This window comes from Tiliqua scincoides, chromosome 4 (genome assembly GCF_035046505.1).
Source record: "Tiliqua scincoides isolate rTilSci1 chromosome 4, rTilSci1.hap2, whole genome shotgun sequence".
Classification (NCBI taxonomy): Eukaryota; Metazoa; Chordata; class Lepidosauria; order Squamata; family Scincidae; genus Tiliqua; species Tiliqua scincoides.
The window spans coordinates 42,505,398-42,527,434 of NC_089824.1; the positions used below are offsets into that span (position 1 = coordinate 42,505,398).

At 41.1% G+C, this 22,037-nt stretch overlaps 1 protein-coding gene across 2 annotated transcripts in view; it reads right to left on the reverse strand.

Annotated features, from left to right (window-relative positions):
- Window positions 1-22,037, reverse strand: part of CHD7 (chromodomain helicase DNA binding protein 7) — a 203,079-nt gene that overhangs the window by 33,623 nt on the left and 147,419 nt on the right. For both annotated transcript variants that reach the window (XM_066625985.1, XM_066625986.1), the window contains exons 10-19: window positions 21,022-21,105; window positions 18,670-18,807; window positions 18,445-18,566; window positions 17,317-17,560; window positions 16,197-16,373; window positions 13,527-13,670; window positions 10,751-11,006; window positions 2,262-2,472; window positions 1,215-1,410; window positions 845-1,012 (exon numbers count right to left, since the gene is read on the reverse strand). In XM_066625985.1, coding sequence (XP_066482082.1) covers window positions 845-1,012; window positions 1,215-1,410; window positions 2,262-2,472; window positions 10,751-11,006; window positions 13,527-13,670; window positions 16,197-16,373; window positions 17,317-17,560; window positions 18,445-18,566; window positions 18,670-18,807; window positions 21,022-21,105 — 1,740 coding nt within the window. The remainder of the gene's footprint in view (window positions 1-844; window positions 1,013-1,214; window positions 1,411-2,261; window positions 2,473-10,750; window positions 11,007-13,526; window positions 13,671-16,196; window positions 16,374-17,316; window positions 17,561-18,444; window positions 18,567-18,669; window positions 18,808-21,021; window positions 21,106-22,037) is intronic.

The window sequence follows — 22,037 nt, forward strand, 5'->3', positions numbered from 1 at the left end:
TGGCACCAACGTTATGGAACGCCCTTCCCCTTGACTTGAGAATGGCTCCCTCTCTTGAGACTTTTCGGCGAGGCCTGAAGACCTTTTTGTTTAAATAAGCCTTCTGAGTTCATGGCCTTTTTAACATCTTTTCTATATCTTTTAGTATTTTTACAGGCCTGATTCCTCTATGATTTGCTGCGTTTTGCTCTTTTTTATCTCACTTTTTATCTGACTACTGTTTTTATGGTATCTGTTAATGTGTTTTAATACGTTTTTATTCACTGTTAAATTATGTTTTTAATCTGTTTTTAACATGTTGTAAGCCACCCTGGGTCCCTTTCGGGGAGAAGGCCAGGATATAAATAAAGTTTATTATTATTATTATTATTATTATTATTATTATTATTATTATTATTATTAGTGCCACCAGAATGCGTGCTCTGCCAGCACAGGCTGCTGAAAAGCATCCATAAAGCATTTTGCAGTAGTGCAAGCAGCTGGCGCACTGGTAGAAAGGCCAGAGCCTTTCCACACAAGCCAATGGAAGTCATGCCAGAGCAGGCAAAACAGGTGTAGGTGAAGGAATGGGAGGAGGGCGGGGAGTGGGTGCAACAGAGTGGGTGAAATAGAGAGGAGATGGGTTCAATATCACTGGCACAGGTTCAAGTTGCCCCACAGGGGTTGCTTGGCTTACCCCAGGGCAAGGGGGCAAATGTCCCCATATCCCAAGGACACCTCAAGCAGCCGAAAGTCCCTTGTGGGATGCAGCGGAAAGCATACTGGCACTGCAGCATCACTGTGCAGGGCTTTAGGTAGAATTGGGCTGCACAAGTCTTTTAAAAAACAAAACATATATTCTTACCCCATTTGTTGCATTTTCTCTTCCGCTCATGGACTGAAGCACAGCTTTATCAAGACCAAGTTTTAAACTTGCTTTGTCAAACATTTCCCTTTCATAAGAATTCCTTGTTATCAACCTGTATATCTTCACTGATTTGCTCTGTCCTATTCTGTGGCATCGAGCCTGAGCCTGGGAATTTATGGAACAAGATTCAGTTTGTGTAGAACAGAACAATAACAAAGTACACACGCATCTTAGAACAAATCTTTGATCAAATTCAATGCTGGAAGAACACATCCATGTACAATCCAACTTCAGTGTTTTCCTCAAGAGATTACTCTTCCCTGCAGAGAATGGAAAAGTTTATAACAACTGCCTCTTACAACATTACCTGAAGATCATTTTGAGGATTCCAATCTGAATCAAAGATGATACAGGTATCAGCAGCAGTAAGGTTAATTCCCAAACCACCTGCTCTTGTACACAGCAGAAAAACAAATCTGTCAGAATCAGGTCTGGAAAACCTATCGATAGCTGCTTGACGAAGGTTACCTCTCACTCTGCCATCAATACGTTCATATGGATACCTGGAGAAACAGAGATGTATTACAAGTAAAACCTAAAGACAAGGAGACACAAAGCTACTGCAAGAATTCAAAAAAAGGAATTGAAATTTTATACCTGAAGCAAATATAGTTTGTGCATTTGTTTCTTAGTAATCTTTTCTTTCCCCTCCCAGTTAACTCGAAATTTTGAAGCAAAGGTTTGGGCAAGGTCAAAGGAGCAAGCAGAAATGGGGAGAGCAGGAAGTTATACAGTAAGGAGGCTGGGGGGGAGTAATTTGCATTTCAAATTTGAATAAATTTGAATAAATTTACATAAATGAATATATTAGAGATGCAACCTATATGAATGCATGATGGTCTTGCTAGCTCAAGGCCTATAAAAGGCCTTGCACAAAGCAAGGGTGGACTTTCCTTCACTGACACTGCTGCATCACACATGTGAAACAGCAAGCAGTGGAGGGAGCCCTCGACCCGCAGCTCACGCAAGAGGTCGAACAGTTACCCTTACGCTGAGAGCAGTTGCATTGGGCAAGCATGGGCTGCAGCAAGTATCTGGAGGGCCAGAGGCTTATTGGAGGTTGGGGACTCCCTGCGGGCCGGGTTGGGAGTTCCCTGAGGGCCGCAAGTGGCCCGCGGGCCGGGGTTTGGGCACCCCTGAATAGCTGACCTGATATGTCGTGAGTAAACCAGTGATATTACACTGAATGGCACAAATTATTGCTCTATGTACACATGCACCATTTTCCCATTCATAATGTTAAGGGCCTATGTTTCATTGTTTTTTTTCTCTATGCAATGCAGGTTAAATAAGCGATAGATAGCATGTTGAAAAACTGCTATTTTCTAGAACTGGATTATATTCTTGTTCTCACCGTCTCTGAATGAGGTAGTCTTCCAGAATGTCCAAGCAGCGCACCATCTGGGAAAAGATAAGCACCCTGTGGCCACCAGCCTTCAATTTTGGCAGCAACTTGTCAATCAGCACTAGCTTGCCAGCAGCCTGGATCATTGCCTGGAGCTGAAAATCTGGAGAGTCAGGATTGTGTGTTTCTTTAAACTCTTCCAAAATTTTCTCTTCAGCACCTGCAGAGATTGGACAGCAATATGTGAATACTCTAAAGGTTTTATTAATAAAACCACAAGCTTGCCTCCAGTTCCCTATAAAAGCTCTAAGAGCTTTATAAGTGAAGAAATATTTACATAGCTGCTTTTGCTTAGCTAAAAACATGGAAAACAGAAAAACACAAATGAACAATAAAACCAAAGCTTCCAGCAAACAAGTTTAACAACAACACAGAGGTGCCAAGCCAGAAGTCATAACAAATTAGGGGGCAAAGAGTGATTGAATAATTAATTAGTAAATTAAGGACATTAAACACTATCTAACAGGTGGAAAGATGCAGTAGCAAAAACAGTTCCTTTTCAAAAGGATCTTCAAAACATGTCACCGTTAGCAATCTCACTGCAACAGCAAGAGCTAATTACAGGGGCTGAATTCTGGTAAGAAACAAATCATAATTTGAATACCCTTAATTTCTACAAGGCAGGGACTGTTGTGAGGCAAAGGGAAGACATGTTAGCCCACAGTGACAGTGAGGATACTCCCATGAGAAAAGTCTATAGACATATAGGAAAATAGGGGTGACAGTGGCAGAACAACTAACTCATGGTTGTGCTTCCACTACATGTGAGAAAGTACCCCACTGTAATGCAACCAGAACCCAGAAAGTAAGTATATAGGCAAGGTTCAGCTGAACAAATATCATTTTTAAGGTTCACATAAGGATTAAAAGTGCCTTAAACGCGGGTTTCATTAAGAACATAAGAACAGCCCCACTGGATCAGGCCACAGGCCCATCTAGTCCAGCTTCCTGTATCTCACAGCGGCCCACCAAATGCCCCAGGGAGCACACCTGATAACAAGAGACCTGCATCCTGGTGCCCTCCCTTGCATCTGGCATTCTGACATAGCCCATTTCTTAAATCAGGAGGTTGCACATACACATCATGGCTTGTAACCCATAAAGGATTTTTTTCTCCAGAAACTTGTCCAATCCCCTTTTAAAGGCATCCAGGCCAGATGCCATCACCACATCCTGCAACAAGGAGTTCCACAGACCGACCACATGCTGAGTAAAGAAATATTTTCTTTTGTCTGTCCTAACCCTCCCAACACTCAATTTTAGTGGATGTCCCCTGGTTCTGGTGTTGCGTGAAAGTGTAAAGAGCATCTCTCTATCCACTTTATCCTTCCCATGCATAATGTTGTATGTCTCAATCATGACCCCCTCAGGCGTTTCTTTTCTAGGCTGAAGAGGCTCAAATGCCGTAGCCTTTCCTCTTTTGCACCTTTTCCATTTCCACTATGTCCGTTTTGAGATGTGGCCATTACCCATGGTTTCCTGTATCCTCAGGGGTTCTAGGAACAGAACCACCATGGATAATGATGGTCCACTTGTATAACTTAGGAATGATATTCACAATTTAGCTAAAGATAAATATGACCAAAAGCAGGCTAAAGTGCTGCATAAGCAGTAGTATATGTAAAACTTTAGGCAATGTTAACATTCAAGTCCATATAGTATACAAAGTCTTTGCAAATGAAGTAGAAAGCATGCCGATAATTCTTGTCTGAGCTCAATTACATGTTAACTTTTTTTATTAAGCCATTTCTGCCCAAGGTTGCATATACACAATGGGGATCAAATGTGTACACCTGTGGGCTGGGCAGAAATGGGTTAACTAAAAAAAAATACATATGAAGCCAATGCTCAAATTTACAAAAAGTGCACATACACATATATATTCTCCTTACATACATAATTTCAGAAACATACTTAAGACACTTCTGTAGCACAATAAAATGAAGATGAAGAGAATTTCTGAATATCTAGATCCCTTGGAAGATTTGGTACTAAAAAAAATTAGAAACTCCCACTACATCATGTACAGGTCCAGCCTTGTTATACCCAAATTTTTTATACACAGATTTGACTCAACACGAATAGCCACTGCAAATGAGAAGGAATGTGCTGATTCCTGGAGAAGGGGAAAAATGCACCCCTTTAAAATCAAAGTTTAAAAAACTGAACAGTCCTTTAATAATAGCCTCCTTAATGAGAGAGAGAGAGAGAGAGAGAGAGAGAGAGAGAGAGAGAGAGAGAGAGAGAGAGAGCGCAGCTGGCTGACAATCATCAATCCTTCTCTCTCTAGCGGACCCCTCCCTCTTCCCTGGGCACGTGTGCATTGGTGAAGGGAGGGACTGAGTGAAGCACTTGGAGGATGCCTGATTGATGGATTGTCTTCTTATTGACTCTTATCTTACATCACAAGGTCAGCAAGGCTGTTTTTAAACCACCAGAGCAAAGAAACTTTGTTTTTTAAATTGATTTGCTATAGTGTGTTTTTTGCCATCCATGTGAGTGCTTGGAATGGAACACACACAAATAATGAGGCTCCACCTGTATATAACATTGTTCTGTCCTGCCCTTACTGACAAAATGTTTGCTAAATTTCATCATCACTTGCCAGATTTTATTGTGGAGTTTCTCCACTGCTGGCAACTTCATATTTTTCCAATATTTGTCAATTAAAAAAGGGGCACCTGCCAGGAGATTCCAGACTCAGACCTTCTTGATTGTCCTCAAGGTGCTCAGTAACAATGACTGAACAGTCTCTGTGGTATGTTCAAATGCATACTTGTTTCCAACTCTTTAACCCAAAATTATTTGAGTAACATCATGAAACAACTTTGCTGATTAGTGTCTGGGTCCACAGATCTTACACATGCTCACAATTTGTTGATTTAGCCATACATGTCATGGCTTAAAAATTGTATGAGTACACAACACATGTTCTACCACACATTATTTCAGAACTGAACTTTTTTGCTGTTCACACTGAAGAACTTCATTGTTTTGCTTCTCACATTGCTAGCTATTAGCCTGGTCAATGCTTGCTTCGCTTCAGACTTGGCAAATCTTTACAGTTAATGTAAGCTAATTAACTTTGAAAACAATTCCCCTTTAAAGAAAGAAGCAGATAGCGTACACTTCTCTGATCAGGACAGTGACATTTTACTTGATGGCAAAGCAGACACATTTCAGCATAACAGTAGCTATCTAGCTTTACAGTGACTTTTGATCTCTCCATATTAGGCAAATAGCTTGGAAAATAAGCTTATTTATTGGTACAATTTATTTGCCATCACAAAGAAAACCCACTACAAACCAAACATATAAAACCATCAGTCATAAAACATTAAATAAATTACTAAAAAGTGTTAACCAGCCTGCAGCCATCATACCCTAATATCCTATAGGGTACCAAAGACTTTTTGGAATAAAAATGGAATAAATAAAGGCCTCGCCGGAAAATTAATAATGAGGGAGCTGTTCTCAGCTCAGTCTATTATAGGACTAAGTCAAAGGCTACTCACAAAGTTTTGTTGACTTTGAAAAAAAAAAGAGATAAGTGAATGAAGCGATTACTCTTAGGTACTACTTAAGACACTTCAGAAACCCTTGCAATGATAGGTGAGAAATATTTGTTTTGTCCCAAACATTGTTTTCAGATTCAGTGTTTCCACACAACCCTTTCCTCCCTGCTCAGAGAAAAGCTGGCTTCACAACAACCCTGTGAAATAGGTCAGACTAAGATTTGAGACTTGTCCAGCGAACTTCATGTTTGAGCAGAACTGAACCTGGATTTCCAACATATCACCAACTCTCCAGTCATCCATGATACTGGGTCTGGCAAGTGTATGAGTGACACACACTTGACAATGGTTGCTAAAGAAAACATACCTGTCTGGTTCAAAGTACTCATAAACTACAATTACTTTCTCTCAAGAGGAATGGCAAGATCCTATGCTAAAATAAGCTCAATTAATCAGGTATCTTCAACAAAAACATTTCCATTATATCAAGGGCACAGCAACTATCTGGCTGCAATTGTTCAGACTTTTGCACTTCCCTTGACTAAGAAGCATCATTTACAAAAAGATAAACTGATGTAGAGCATCTCAGTAACACTAGTGCCTCAGTATTAAATTCTGACAATTTTCCAGCCATTAGTTTTTATAGTATCTACAGATTATCAGAAATTCTTTGCCATAACAGAAATATGTTTCTCTACAGAGCAGGAAAGCAGAGTTATGGCATGCTTAAACTTGAATTGCAATTAATCTGAATCAGCTTGAAGTATAAAGATTTTAATTATTGATCAACAGGATAAAACATGAACCCCAGGCACATGGAGGCAAAAATGTGTCTACCAGAATTGTGAAATTTCCTCCCCTCTTATGAAGGCTGAGAGCTCTTGTCATATTATTCATTTATATAATAAGAGCAGCTATAACTCAGATTGAAAGATTAACATGAAGCAAGTACAAAAAAATTTCAGTTGTAAATATAGAAGTACATACGAGAAAATGTCAAAATACGATGTCCATTTACACTATGATGTAACGTTATGTTTAAGAAAACATCTGCCGGCCTGTCATGGGTCATGGACACACACATTTGTGTATCATTGATATTACAGTTATTGATATTAGAGTTCCTACTGTCAATTTTACCTTAATAGTAAAAAATTCTCTAATTTCAGAAGTTCACCATCAAGACGGTATATGCTAATTTTTATTGGGAGTTCTTAATATATAGGATTAAGATCATTATTAGCCCTATACTGCTCTGGGCCAGGGTATCTTAGAGATCACCTACTCCCATACAATCCGGCTCGTCCTCTTAGGTCATCAGAAAAGGCCTTTTTACAAGTGCAGCCACCTAGGGAGGTACGTGGGGCAGCGGCAAGAAATAGAGTCTTCTCAGTAGTGGCACCAACGCTATGGAACTCCCTTCCCCTTGACTTAAGAATGGCTCCCTCTCTTGAGACCTTTCGGCAAGGCCTGAAGACCCTTCTGTTTAAACAAGCCTTCTGAGTTCTTGGCCTTTTTAATATCTTTTTAACATCTTTTAATATTTTTTTACAGGCCTGATTCTTTTATGATTTGCTGCTGCTCTATGCTCTTTTTACCTATTTTTTATCTGACTGCTGTTTTTTTTATGATATGTGTTAATATGTTTTTATTTTTTTTAAATTATGTTTTTAATCTGTTGTAAGCCGCCTTGAGTCCCTTCGGGGAGAAAGGTGGGATAAAAATAAAGTTATTATTATTATTATTATTATTAATGTTCAAAGAATTTTTTTTCTGTTATCAATTTGAGATTTTAACTTACATGGAAAAAGGAATTCTGGCACAGGCTTCCCCAGTTAAGTTCGAAACATTCCAAAATATCTTGTTTAACTGGGGGGGCTGTGTGTTGGAGTTTTTTAAGTAATGTTAATCAAACAGCCTTCTTAACCCAACATTTTGAGTTCTACAGCACTTTTAATATGCAACATACTTGGGAATAAAATTGTTTAAAGCATCCTCAAGAGCCCCCCAAAGGGACAAACACATTCAATAGTACTGAAAAAGTATAACCAGTTATTCCCATCATCAAAACTCTGCTTATCTGTTAGCAACAAGAATACAGCATTAAATATTTCTTGGCACTAAGTTCAAAAGATAGTTTACATATTCCCAGAAGGGGCCATTCACAAGGTGCAAATGGTCACATTGTTTCTGGATTCACAATCACAAAAACTGTGCCCTTCATTTTCCTCTCATGTTGTATACGTCATCCTAAATTACTGTTGTTGTTGTTCAGTTGTTAAGTTGTGTTCGACTCTTCCTGACCCCATGGACCACAGCATACCAGTCTACCACTAACGTCCAGAGTTTGTCCAAATTCATGTTCATTGCCTCTGTGACACTATCTAACCATCTCATCCTCTGCCGTCCCCTTCCCCATTTGCCTTCAATTTTTCCCAGCATCAGGGTCTTTTCTAAAGAGTCCTCCGTTCTCATGAGATGACCAAGTATTTAAATTTCAAATTCAGCATCTGTCCTTCCAATGAACAGTCAGGGTTGATTTCCTGTAGGATTGACTGATTTGATCTCCTTGCAGTCCAGGGGACTGTCTTCTCCAACACCATTAATTCGAAAGCGTCTGTTCTTCAGAGCTCAATCCTAAATTGAACAGTTAGCCAATAAGGTATAGGACAGTGTTTCTCAAACTGTGGATGGTGGGTCACAAGCTAATTTCAGTGGGCCCCCATTCATTTCAGTATTTTATTTTTAATATACTAGACTTGATGCTACCATGGTATGTGACTACATTCGGGAAAATGTTATCTGTACTTTTAACAGGCTACTATCTACATGCTTTTAACAATGATAGTAAATATGACTTACTCCTGGGTAAGTGTAGGTAGGACTGCAGCCTAGGATTGTTAAAAATTTTCCAGCTCGATGATGTCATTTCTGATCATGACATCACTTCCAGTGGGTCCTGACAGATTCTCATTCCAAGATGTGCGTCCTGGAGCTAAAAGTTTGAGAACCACTGGTATAGGGAACCTGTGGATTCTAATATCTGCTTAGGTTTACTGGGTGGCCTTTTAGGCAAGCACTTTTAGACTTAGACTATCCACCCAACTGGGTGGTGGTTTGGTGTAGTTCCAATACATAGGATGCAGCAACTAGGATATGGTCTTCACGGTCATGTATTCAAGAGTATTCAAGTATTTTCCACTGTTCTGCTCAGAGGTCTTCTCTATTTATTTACAGTATATTTTCTCCCTGAAGGGACCCAAAGCGGCTCTACCCTGCTACAAGGTATGTCCTATTCCTCTTATAATATTGGGTACCACCCCTAGCTGCTGTTTTCATCAGTCGCCAACTTGTTTTCATTGCAAGCTGATCCAGAGTACAGGAAACTTATACTGGACTAGAGTAGTGGCCTCCAAAGTGAAGACCACTGCACACCGGCAAAGGCTTCCCCAGCGCAGGCCATGTTTACTGTTCTGTGGGAGATCCTCCACAAAGCCCTCCGTTCACACCCAGTCTTTGCACTGGGCAGCCATGTCTGACCGGAAATCTGGGTACAAAGCCTGCTGGGGCATTAGAACTCATAAGCAGCTAGCTGGCGTGAAGACTGGGTGTGCATAGAAGGGCTTTGTGGAGGCTCCCCACAGAACAGCAAGTGCTATTCACATGGGGAAGGGCTTAGGCAGGGTGCCAGATCCAGCCCACAGGCCAAAGTCTGGAGAACCCGGGAGCAGAGACACAGATAGACAAACTTGACCACTAGTTATGGCTTAGAAAAGAGAGTGCAAGAGGACTCAAACACTAAAGCCATCAACCACAGTAGCAACAGAAATCCAAAACAAAATAGCAGGGTGAGTGGCACACAAAGCTTGTCAGCTGTGGTAGTGTTGGAGGCTAGTTTTATTCCCCCCAGCAGGGAGCACCTGTTGTTGCCTCTCCTTCCCCCTCTGCTGCTGTACCCTACTACATTCCTTACCGTGACTTTCATTCATCTTCCACCACCCTAGGATCTCCAACTTCCTCAAACAGTGTGAAACTTCTTCCCTACTGCTCCTTATGCCTGGAACTCCCTTTCAGATCACCTGCAGGATGCCTCTTAATTTAAATCTCTCCTCAACGCTCACCTTTTCCACAAACTCCTTGGCAATACCCCCAGTTCCTTTACCACACTGCAACTAAGCCTAAGTATACTTACATGAAACAGTCACATCTCCTTCCAGATTTATTTATTTAGGAGATTTCTATACAGTATTGCCTTACCACAGGAAACAAGCCTGGTGCTCAGGCTTTATTCTGGCACCATTCACCCCTTGCCTTCCTCTGTTGTATCCTTTGTGTCTATTTTTCTGAGCCCCTCAGGGCAGGGACCCATCTTTCCTTCCATTCCAAAGTGCCCTGACCATTAATGGCACTACAGAAATAATGTCATTCAGCCCACCAAATCTCTCCCACAAAAACTGATGGTTGCCTGCATTGTAACAATGATATGATTATCCTTGCTGGTGCTGGTTGCAAAGCTCTTTAAAAAACAAACAAAAACACAAACCGTTTCCACTGCATCTCTGCAAACAGCAGCAGCTTCATCAACATGCTAGCAATTGTGCTATCTCTATAGTGTGCTGTAAGGTCATTTCCTGGCACAATCTAAAGAAAAAGAAGTGGCAACTGGCAGCTGAAAACACTATCAAGGTCCTAATGAAACCACTGCTGCCCACAGAGGTGCAGTTAGAAAAAGAAAATTGTGAAAAGATGACAAAAGCCCCACTGCAGCCACTCACCCACATAAATTTAAGGTCACCAATAGCAACCAGGCAAGTAGTCAAAGACATGACTGAAATAATAATCAATGTTAGTTTTTGTTCATAAATGTCACACTCTCCTCCTCCCTTAATTGTTTTCTTTAAGAAAAAGAAATGTCAGACCTACCATTTATAAGGTATGGATGATTGCAGCATTTTCTTAATTCCATCATAGTGTTTAAGAGATTAGGTACATTTGCCTGACCACCACCTTTCGACAGAAATGTGAAATTCTTTTCAAGAATAGCTCTGTAGTATTTCTTCTGAATGTTAGTCAATTCAACTTCAATGATAGTTTCTTCCTTGGGTGCCAGATTTTTTTCCACATCTTCTTTGAGGCGTCTCAACATCATCGGCTTTAGGATAGCTTGGAGCTTTTGCACCTACAACATATTACTTACTTAAATATTGCTTATTGAACGAAGTGAAAAGTGCTTATTGCACTGAATGAAATGAAAATTTTAAATGCCCTGCTTTCAAATACAGGCATACCTTGACTTTCATACTCTTGACTTTCGTTGCTTTGCTCTTTCAATGGTTTCAATTTATAACCATGTTTCAAATTTCGTCCATGTGCTTTCCTCTTTCATCCAATTTAATCCAACTCCTCAAAGGGTAAAGAGCTGGATCAGCCATAATAATTAACTGATTTAACTGGCAGCCCAAGGAAATACTGTACAATGCTGGAAATCTATCACTTTGGCATCAACTGGATATGCCTGAACAGAGGGGTGGATTTGCCATTGCCCAGCTGCTCACTGGGCGAGTTGTTCTTCATAATGGTGTCTGATAGAAGCTTGTGCAGGTGGAATTCCAGCAGAATTACTTCTCCTTTCTACATGGACAGCCTGGCAGCCAAGTCAGCATGGACAGCCTGAATATTTTTTTAAATTGTCTAGGTTAGTGGTTCCCAAACCCACCTAACTTTAGGAGAAAAAATGTTTCACAGCTGCTCAAAGCCTCTATGTCCTTTTTACTACGGTGGTAGTGGGGAACCACCTTCTGGAGCATTTGTTGAGCTCCACATTCATCAGAACAGGACAATTCTGGTGGCCTTGGGGACCCCTTTTCCTGGCCTTCCATAAGAGCCAAGACAAACTTGCCTACTCATGAGTAAACATGCACATGTGGCTCCATTTCACTTTCCATAGGGCTCAATAGACTAGGTTATATTTTGACATTCGTTCATTTTTTACTTTTGTCCATGTTCTAGTCCAAGTCAAAAGTCCAAGGTATGCCTGAATAAAACTCCCCATATTGCAAATCAATCTTCTTATGTACATACTCTGTTACAATGTTGCAATTCAAGGACTATGATGTAAATATTTCCATGATTTCAGATATTACCCATCTTCCTAAAGTACTTAATATAGTATATATAAAACATCAAAACTGAAAAAATATGACCACCATTAAACCAAGTAAAAAGCCTGGAACTAGACCTGACACAGTGGCACAGCAATAAACAAACAATACAGCTGCCATCACTTTGAAGATACTGGCATTGTTTGATTTTTAATTGATTAATCTTTATACATGAGTAAAATTACAGTTCTGAAGAAAAAAGACCAAACTCTCTTTGCAGTTAGATTAATCATATAAGCATTGCAACAGGCCCCATCAAAGAAGAACCATCTTCTACAAAGGCAGTAGATGGGGAAATGTCTCTTCTAAGCTGGTGCTTACCACAGGTTTTGAAACTTTTTAGTGTTAAAAAAATCTATATTATGTTTCAAGTCCGCTGCCCTATTAGTCAAGGACACCTTTCCAAAAGTAATCTAAAAATAATCAAATAATACAACTCTAATGCACTTAAGGAGGAATAGCAGAGTCATCTTATAGGCGTGTTCAATTAAATGCCTGAGTAAATAAAAAGGATTTTATGTACAAAGGACCGGATTCTTTAGGCACTGAATTTCAAAATGCACTGTTTGACTTAATTCCATATTGCCCATGGACCCCTGCTTTCAGACTCTACAGGTTCCATGACTATTCCTAAGTAGTCCACTGTCTGCCTGAAGCTTAGTGTGCTCTGTGACACCAAAGGAACTGAGCAAATGGCAGTCAGACATGCTATGGCAGCTGGGGGCTTTTTATCATGAAAATGCTTCCATGCCGATGGAAGGGAGCTGTTCTGCAAAAGTAACACATGTCCATTGTGGAATCAGAGCAGATCAGCCAATGGCATCATTGTAGTCAAAATGTAGTGTCAGGAGAAACTTTAAACAGCGTTAGTGGCCAATAAAACATACTGTATTTACTTCCTGTGTTTTTACCATGGTAGAACTCAAGGCAGCAGCACATTGATCTGCATTTGAGTAACACAGGGGTGCCCAAATCCTGGCCCTGGGGCTACTTGCGGCCCTTGAGGACTCAGAATCTGGCCCACAGGGAACCCCTAATCTCCAATGAGCTCTGGCCCTACGGAGACTTGCTGGAGCTCATGCTGGCCCAGCAAAACTGCTCTCAACATGATGGCCAACTGTTCAATCTCTCGTGTGAGCTGTGGGACAAGGATTCCCTCCACTGCTTGTTGTTTCATGTCTGTGATGCAGCAGTGGCAGCAAAGGAAAGGCTGGCCTTGCTTTGTACAAGGCCTTTTATACGCCATGAGCTATTGCAAGACCTTCATTCATTCATATAAGTTCCATCTCTAATGTATTCATTTATGTAAATTCATTCAAATTTGAAATGTAAATTAACTCTTTTTTCCCCAGCCCCTGACAGTGTCAGAGATATGCTGTGGGCCTCCTGCCAAAAAGTTTGGACGCCCCTGGGCTAACGTACCAATAAAGGAAAATTGTTTTAGGTTCATCACACCAAAACATAAGATAATAAGAATTCTTAAGGTGTTTTGGCAATAGCTTATATATAGACGAAGAAAATACTGTAGGATTATTTACCTGTTCTTCAGTTTTCAGATCACCAAACTCCTGCATGAAAGTGGTTTCTGAAGGGAAGCGACTTGGTTCCAAGAAATGAAGTAAGCTGAAGAGCTCTTCCACAGTATTTTGTAGTGGAGTGCCTGTAAGAAGCACCTTGTGTTCCTGCAAAAAAAACCCAAAACATATCCATGGGGAAAACATCCATGGGGCAGCTGCTGAAGTCTAGTGGGGCAAAAACAGAGTCCTGTGGCACCTTAAAGACTCATTTAGTGAAGCATAAACTCTAAAGTGCCTCATTATTTATGCTGCACCAGAAACACAGAACACAAGCTACAATGCTGAACTTTCTACTTTTCTCCTTACATCTGCCTACGTTTTATTTAGTACCCAACTTCTGCAAAATTTGCTACTAGACAATTTGAAGCAACATTTGCTGAAAAAGCAGAAAATATGGGAGGAAAAATATTTGATCAAAACTGAATCAATATTTAATTTATTAACAGCTGAAACCATTTCAATGGTTAAAAACTAGAAATCAAAATCTGCCAGAAGATTAACAGATCTTAGAGCCCAATCCTGGGCTCAGTGCTGTGGCTTTGTGCTGCTGTGCACTGTCGCAAACGTGCCGTAAGGCTAGCACGGTGCGGTTGCCCAGCCTCTGCTGCTCAGCAGTCTCACGGAATGCCAAGCCACAGCATGGTAAGCAGGGGCGGGGAGCAAGGAGGAGGCTTGCGGGGGGTGGAGAAGGGCAGGGAGAGGCCTGCTGGGGAAGGGAGGGAGGCGGGTTTGTAGAGCTCCGCTCCACCGGATCCAAGGCATTTGCATGGGGCTCAGTGCCCTAAACAAATGCCTTTACTTTACCACCGACTTTTTGGCTGGCGGTAAAGTGAGTAGCCCCATTGAGGGGCTGCTTCTCTTACCCAGGAGAAGGGGACAAAAGTCCCCTTCTCCCAAGGTGCCGCCTGTGGTAGCCCGGGGCGCTCAGGATCCGGTGATAGCTGTTCTTGGTGCTGCCGAGGCTGGGCGCCCCAGGTAGCTCAGGATTGGGCTGACTGTCTACAATTTGTCTCTTAAATTAACATACAGTATTTTATAAAATATAGAAATAGACGATTATAATCTACATTTCAAAATGTACAAAAATGTATAGAGCATGGTGAGAATCAATATGGACTGGCTCAATTTAGATTCAAACATTTAGAAAACGAATACCTAGCTATATTAAATTTCTGGTATTTTATATTTAAAAACTAAAAAAAATCAAAATTGAAACAAAGTTCTCAATATCCAAATACACATTTCCCATCAGATGAACCTAACAGTCTGTACAGATTCCCCTGGACTTTAGGGGCATCAATCAGTGGCGTCACTAGGATTCACGTCACCCGGTGTGGGAGGCCTGCACATCACCCCATGCAGTGGGTGAGGCAATGCCCCAGGTGGTGGGCGTGATGATGCACCATCGCCCTGCCCCCACTGGTTTTTTGGCTGTACCTTTGGTTAGAACACAGATATTTCAATGTGGTTGGTTTTATTGCATTCTGCATGAAATTACACATTGCTTGATATATAACATGATGGTATTATTCCTCCAAATTGTGATTTTAGTGATTTTGAAAACTAGTAGCAGTTCTCAAACTTTTAGCACTGGGACTCACTTTTTAGAAATCTGACAATCTGTCCAGGACCCATTGGAAGTGATGTCATGGTCAGAAGTGACATCATCAAGCAAATTAAAATAAATAATTACAAATAATTAAATTAAAATAAAAGAAATAATTAAATAAGGGGGAGCCAGTCCTGTTCCACCAAGTGAATCTACTCTGAAGTAAGTCTCATAGTGGTCAATGGGACTTACACTCAGGAAAGTGTGGGTATGATTGCAGCCTGTGAGCCCACTTCTATGCATGTCTACTCTGAAGTAAGTCCCATAGTGGCCAATGGGGCTTACTCTGTAGACTGCCTGCAATAATAACACCCCCAAAAAGAATCAGTGAGATTTCCAGCCCTCCCCAGTGTCCAGTTTAAAGTTCTTCTATTTAAGGCATATCAATACAAAGAACCACCTAGCTTTTCAAGTGCAAAATAGAAAACTTCCCCATACCAGTTGAAGCCTCTTTTTGGTCCTTTTTTTTGGGGGGGGGGGCTGCTTTCTGGAGCACCTCCATCGGATCGGGACCATTCTGGTGCCCTCACATTCCCCTTTGCCTGGCCTGACCACCAGCCAAGGCTCGTCTGCCTACTCGCGAGTTAACACGACCCTGAGGCTGCTTTGCTTTCCATAGAGCTCAATAGGGCAGCTGGGAGGCAGGGACCTTCTCGGGTGTTTTGGGGGGCTGCATTCATTGGATCGGGACCATTCTGGTGTCGTTGGATTCCTCTCAGCCTGCCCTTTCCGATGGACTATGGAAAGTGCACCTACTCGCGAGTAAACGCGCGGCACAGCTCACTTTCACTTTCCATAGGGATCCATTCATTTTTTCTTTCCGGTCTTTTGGCCATAACTTTTGAACAAAAGGAGCTATTTCAATTCTGTTTTTTGCATTGCACTCCGCTGGACATTCTGCATCCAACAGTGTATGGCACGATGGGGTAGCACTGAAATTGTGAAGTTAGTGCATCCCCAGGGCGTGTCACCCCCAGCGCGTCCCGCACCCCCCTAGCAACGCCACTGGCATCAATACTCACTAGATCCATCATCTTGAGCCCTTCCAGTAGCTTACAATTTCTGTTCTTCAATCTGTGGGCTTCATCAATTACCACACAGCGCCATGGAATGTTACGGAGCTCAGGACAATCCGTCAAAATCATTTCGAATGTAGTGATGATAGCATGAAATTTGTATGACCCTTTAATTGCACGACCCTAAATGTAAATACATTTTTAATCAATTTATTAAACTTAATATTTAGAAACTTAATAAAGGAGATTCAAAGTTAAATAAATTTGAATAAACTATCTCAAATTTATTAAACTGATCCTCAAGACAGACAAAACTATATTAAGTTATGGGGAAAGGCCCTATAAAAAATCTGGCCAGAGTTACAACTTGCAGGTAAAATATCCTGCTGTACAACATTACAGTACTCCACATTCTCAGGAAAAGACAGTGCTTCCAATGAACCAGAAAAATAACTCCTACCTCTTTATTCATCCTCCTTCTCATTCCTAATCCCTTCTCTTCTCCTTCAAAGCATCAAGCCTTGCTGTCTGGTGATGAAACCAACTGCAACCCTTGCTCCACTTTCCTTCTGCTTCTTCCCCTAACTCACCCATGAAACATCATGCTGGTCCTTTTCTCCAATATGTCACCAAAGCTGAAACCACTCCCGGAAGAGTTACAGCTTTGAATATGCTTGACCAATAATCTTTTCTCCTGCACTTGTCTTGCTCCCTTCTCTTTTCTTTGGATATTCCTGGTCATTCACCCAGGGCCTAACTTTGCCCACCAAGCCTAAGCAATGCAGCTCTATACACCAGATACCAATTTGGCTTAGTATACTACCAATTTCAATCTTGGCCGGTGACCCCTAAACTTTCATACCTCCTGCACACACAAATTGACTTTGTGGTCCATTGGTGGGGCAGTTTCAACCCAGCCTCTTCCCTGCCTCTGCTTGGCTTTGCCTAAAGACAGATGAAAAGCAACTCATCCCTGTGCTGTTCCCTCATTTTAGCAGTTACACTAACAAAAAAAGTCAAAAACATCCCTTACAACTTTTTTCTAATTATCAAGGCAGAGCGAGCCAGCAGACTAATCCTAATTTCTCCCAAAATGGTGTGTGATTACCACAGTAGGAACTTTTACCTGTGGGTCCTTGAAGTACATTTCATACAACTGAATGGTCCGTCGGCTGGCTTGACTCCCATGATATACAACAACATTCAACTCTGTCCAGGTACGGAATTCCCTTTCCCAGTTGGGGATTGTAGACAATGGGGCAATAACCAAAAAAGGACCATGGATTCCTTTCAAATATATCTCATAGAGAAATGTAATAGATTGGATTGTTTTTCCCAATCCCATTTCATCTGCTAAAATGCAGTTTCGCCTGCAACAGATAACATTCAATAACATTCAAAATGGGATTCACAAAACAAAATACATGTATTTATTTTAAATGTACATGGGTAGAATTCCATCACCCCCAAACAATATTTAAGGAAGCTGTTATTTTTGAGAGCAATGAACTGAACTATAAATTTATATTTTAAAATATTCTCCACATCTCACAAGCATATGTGAGCATGCACACACATGTACATACAATTTTCATTATAAAATATGCTCTTTTATATAGTGGGGTTGTTAAACACACATCCCATTTCTAATAATGTAGGACTGCGGTTCTCAAACTTGCATGTCGAGTTTGCAATGCTGTAAGTCTTTGTGGAAGCATGGGGAAAAGTGACAATGTGATCCCCAGGATCACGCCAGCACAGGGGATACAGGGGCTTTCCTTTACTCACCCTCTGTTTGTGCTGGCCTCCTGGGGGAGCCCCAGGGAGCCATTTGCAGGACTCCCCCATCTCAGAACTCTGAACTGTGATCACAACCCACTTCCGATTTTGCCATCACAATCCTGAAATGGGTTGTGATCACATTTTTTCAAAGTTCTGAGGTGCAGGAAGTTTTTTCAAAGTTTTTTTTTCAAAGTTCTGAGGGCTCTGTGGGGCTCCCTGCACCCTCAGAAGGCTGGTGCAAACGGGGTGAGTAAAGAAAGGCCTCTCTGTCCCCTGTGCTGGCGTGATCCTGAGGATCACGTCGCCACCGTCCCCTCCGCCCCACCCCTTAAGGGAGCAGAGTTAGTGCTTCTTGGGATGGTGTAGCAACCCACCAGTTTGAGAACCACTGCTGTAGGATATTACACTTATACATTTAAGCTACGCATTATCTTCAAGGGCAGTATTTTTACAGTGAAGTTATTTTACGTACGTGTTATACCAGTTGAAAAGAAGCCAATTTACTCCTTCCAACTGGTATTCCCTGAGTTTGTTGTTATTTTTATATTCCCTGGAACTCTCTGACTTCTTCCAATCATCAGCAGGTGGTCGCTCCTGTTTCAAATACAAAACAAAAACACAGACATATACACTAGTGGTTTCTGAAAGCCCATTACTACACTATAAAAAAAAACTTTTATGTAGAGCCAAGTCTTACCACACGCTCTGTTTCTGGCTCCCTAGACATTAGTTTTTCAAATTCTTCAATCTTAGCTTGGTCTATGTCTTGCTTTAATTCCCATGTGCTGTCTTCATATGGAAGTGAACACCATTTCACCAAATAATGAGTCACAGGCTTTGTTTTTAATTAAGAAACAAAAATCAGATTAAAGAAAATCATAGTGCATTCTAGCATGACAACAACATCATCAATTCTAATGAAACTCTGCATGAAGTAAAACCTACCAATATATTTTAGTAACATTGTTCAACAAATGTGTGATGCTAATGTATGGTATAGATATATGGCTACAATATCTATACTAACTGACAGACTGCAATACTTCAGGTTCAGAACAAGGCAGTTTTTGGAGGTAAACCAGAAGTTGTCTCCTAAAACAGAAGTGGCTTCCAGAGGCTTCTGTGGGCCATCCTGAGGCCTGCAGAGGCCAGTAGAGTGAGTCGCCAGTAAGTGCAACCTGGAAGAAGGCTCCACGGTCCCCAAATGCATCTGAAATGGCTTCTATTTTGAGCCATTTGGATGCAAGGCTGGTTGAAGAGCCCAGCCTGCAACCCACCTTGCATGGGTTTGTGACCCATCAGTGGGTCCCAAACCACAGTTTGGGAAAGGCTGATTTAGCTCATTGACCAATACTTATTATGATGAAATATATCTAGCATCTCAATACTATGATAAACCCTAACACGATAAAATAAAGTACCACATTGATTAACAAGTGAAATCAGTTTGTCAGTACAAAAAAAATCATGTTTTTAAGGGTCTGGAAATGATAAATATCATGTCACCTTATTTTGCAAAAAGCTCTCTATGTTGTCAACCTTAATGTTTATAAGTAACTATAAAGAGCATTTTTTAAAGAGATGCAATACTATTGTTGACAAGCCAAAATTATATACTAGAATTCACAGAATGAGCAAATGTAGTAAAATTTCTGCATCCAAAGCGGTTTTAGTATGTTATCTTCTTAATGTATACTCAGATTCTTCATAGTCTCTAGTCATGTTGCTTTTATCAGTACGGTTTGGTCATTCTCATCCATAGTTTTTCTATCGGTTGATTTGACTAACTGTGCATGGCAACGATGGATGAGAAGGGGCTTGCCAACCCTTCAAATAAAAAAAAGATAGTGTCACTTTAATTGTAGTTTAAAAACAGCTTTTCTTATCATTGTAGAGTGGAAGATAGGTATTCTCTGGAGATTAGAATGGCTATTTCCAGGTTGCACCAAGGTCACGACTCCCTTTCTTGGCCACCCCAGAATGCAACACAGTAGTGTTTAATCACTTCCATGTTGCATTCTTCAGAACACCAGGGTAAAGGTAGGTTGCCTCAGTGCAACTTGAAAATAGCTGTTCTAATCACTAGAGACTGCCTGCCTGCTACTCGACAATGATAAAGGGCACAATCCTAAGCCCTTATGTCAGTGCTTTCCAGCACTGACATAAGGGCAATGCAGCTCTGAGGTAAGGGAACAAACATTCCTTTACTTTGAGGAGGCCTCTGTGAGTGACACCTAACTGCAGGATGCAGCACACATCCCATTGGCACCATTATGCCAGTGCTGGAAAGCACTGACATAAGGGGTTAGGATTGTGCCCTAAAACAGTTTTTAAACCATGATTTAAAGGGATGCTATTTAAAAAAAATTTGTTTTAGTGGATTTGACTATTCATGGTTTTTGGCATCCGTGGGGGTTCCGGGAATGGAACCTCCACTCCAAAGAGCCAACCTGTATTAAATGTTATGCAACGTTATTTGTATGAAGCAGAGAGAAAGGAAAGAGACTATTTTGACCAGGGAAAGTGTGCCCATGCTTTTAAGTTATATAATATAAAGTGGCATGCTCCTACCAACAATATTCAAGAAAACATATATCAATTTCTGGGATCAGCATGGAAATACCTGTCTATAGCAAACCTCAAAGAAAGCATGTCATCTACTACTACTATTGTTTCTCTAGAACGGGGTGTCCAAAGTTTTTGGCAGGAGGGCCACATCATTTCTCTGACACTGTGTCAGGGGTTGGGGAAAAAGAATTAATTTGCATTTCAAATTTGAATAAATTTACATAAGTTTATATAAATGAATATATTAAAGATGAACTTATATGAATGAATGAAACAGTCGCCCTCAGGCTGAGAGCAGTCGTGTCGGGCCAGTGCGGGCTCCAACGCATCTCTGGAGGGCCAGAGGCTCATTGGAGACTACGGGCTCCCAGAGGGCTGCATTGAGAAGCCTCAAGGTCTGCAAGTGGCCCCAGGGCCGGGGTTTGGACACCCCTGCTCTAGAACAACTTCATGAATACATATTGCTGTCAGGTTCCCTTACCTCTCCATTATCATCCTTGCTATGTGAAATATCCATTATTCTATCAATTTCAACATAATCAGGATTAAAAAGTTCATCATCAATCTGTTGAAGGGCAAAAAGCATAAATCAAAGATCAGAATTAAAGTTATTTTCAGTAAGCAAAAAAATGGGAGCCACAGTTATACAAAGCATATATTTCGGAAACTTCAACATGTTAATTGTAATGCAACAATTCAGGAGATTGTTCCCTGTAAGGGAATCAGACTTCTCAGACTTTGTTAACTGGGCCTCTTAATTACTGTGTGAAAGCTTTTACTGTGCAAGAATGTTTAAGAATATTTTAAATGAAGTGTGAAATTACAATTCACTAATGAGCAATCAAAAAGGCTTATGGCATGCAATGCAGTTAGCATTCTTGAAGACTGCAGCTTGCAGTAAAGAAACTGAAGCTATGTAAGCTAAGTGCTGTAAGAAACATAAATACAGAAGTTGTCTAATTGCTGTGTAAACTAGATGCACAGAATTTTATTCCAGAACAAGTAAATAAAAAGCCCACTACAATATTCACACTTTCGTTCATCATCTTCCACCAACCTCCTTACTTCTGATGTACGGGGACCCCCCAACATATCTGCAGATTCACTTATCCGAGGATTGGGTTCAAAGGCAAGGGGAGCTCTGCTCCTAGGAGAGCTCGGAGGTTCCTCTGAGACTAGCAGAGGATGCAGATGTCCAACCGCAGCCTCTGCCAGGCTCAGACCGAGCCTTACATAAAAAATGCAATTTCCTGGTTTTTTTGCAAAACCGGAAGTGCTGTTTTTAATGTATTAAAAGGCACTGGGAGGCCCAGGGAAGCCCCTGAGCCACCACACATGATCCCTGCACGTATAGCAATTTCCCTATGTTGGTGGTTCTCAAACTGTGGTCGGGACCCACTTGGTGGGTTGTGATCCGATTTCTGGTGAGTCGCGAGAAGCTGGTGGCAGCCATCTTGGAAGATGGCAAAAGACCTACGTAGCACCATTTTGGAAGTA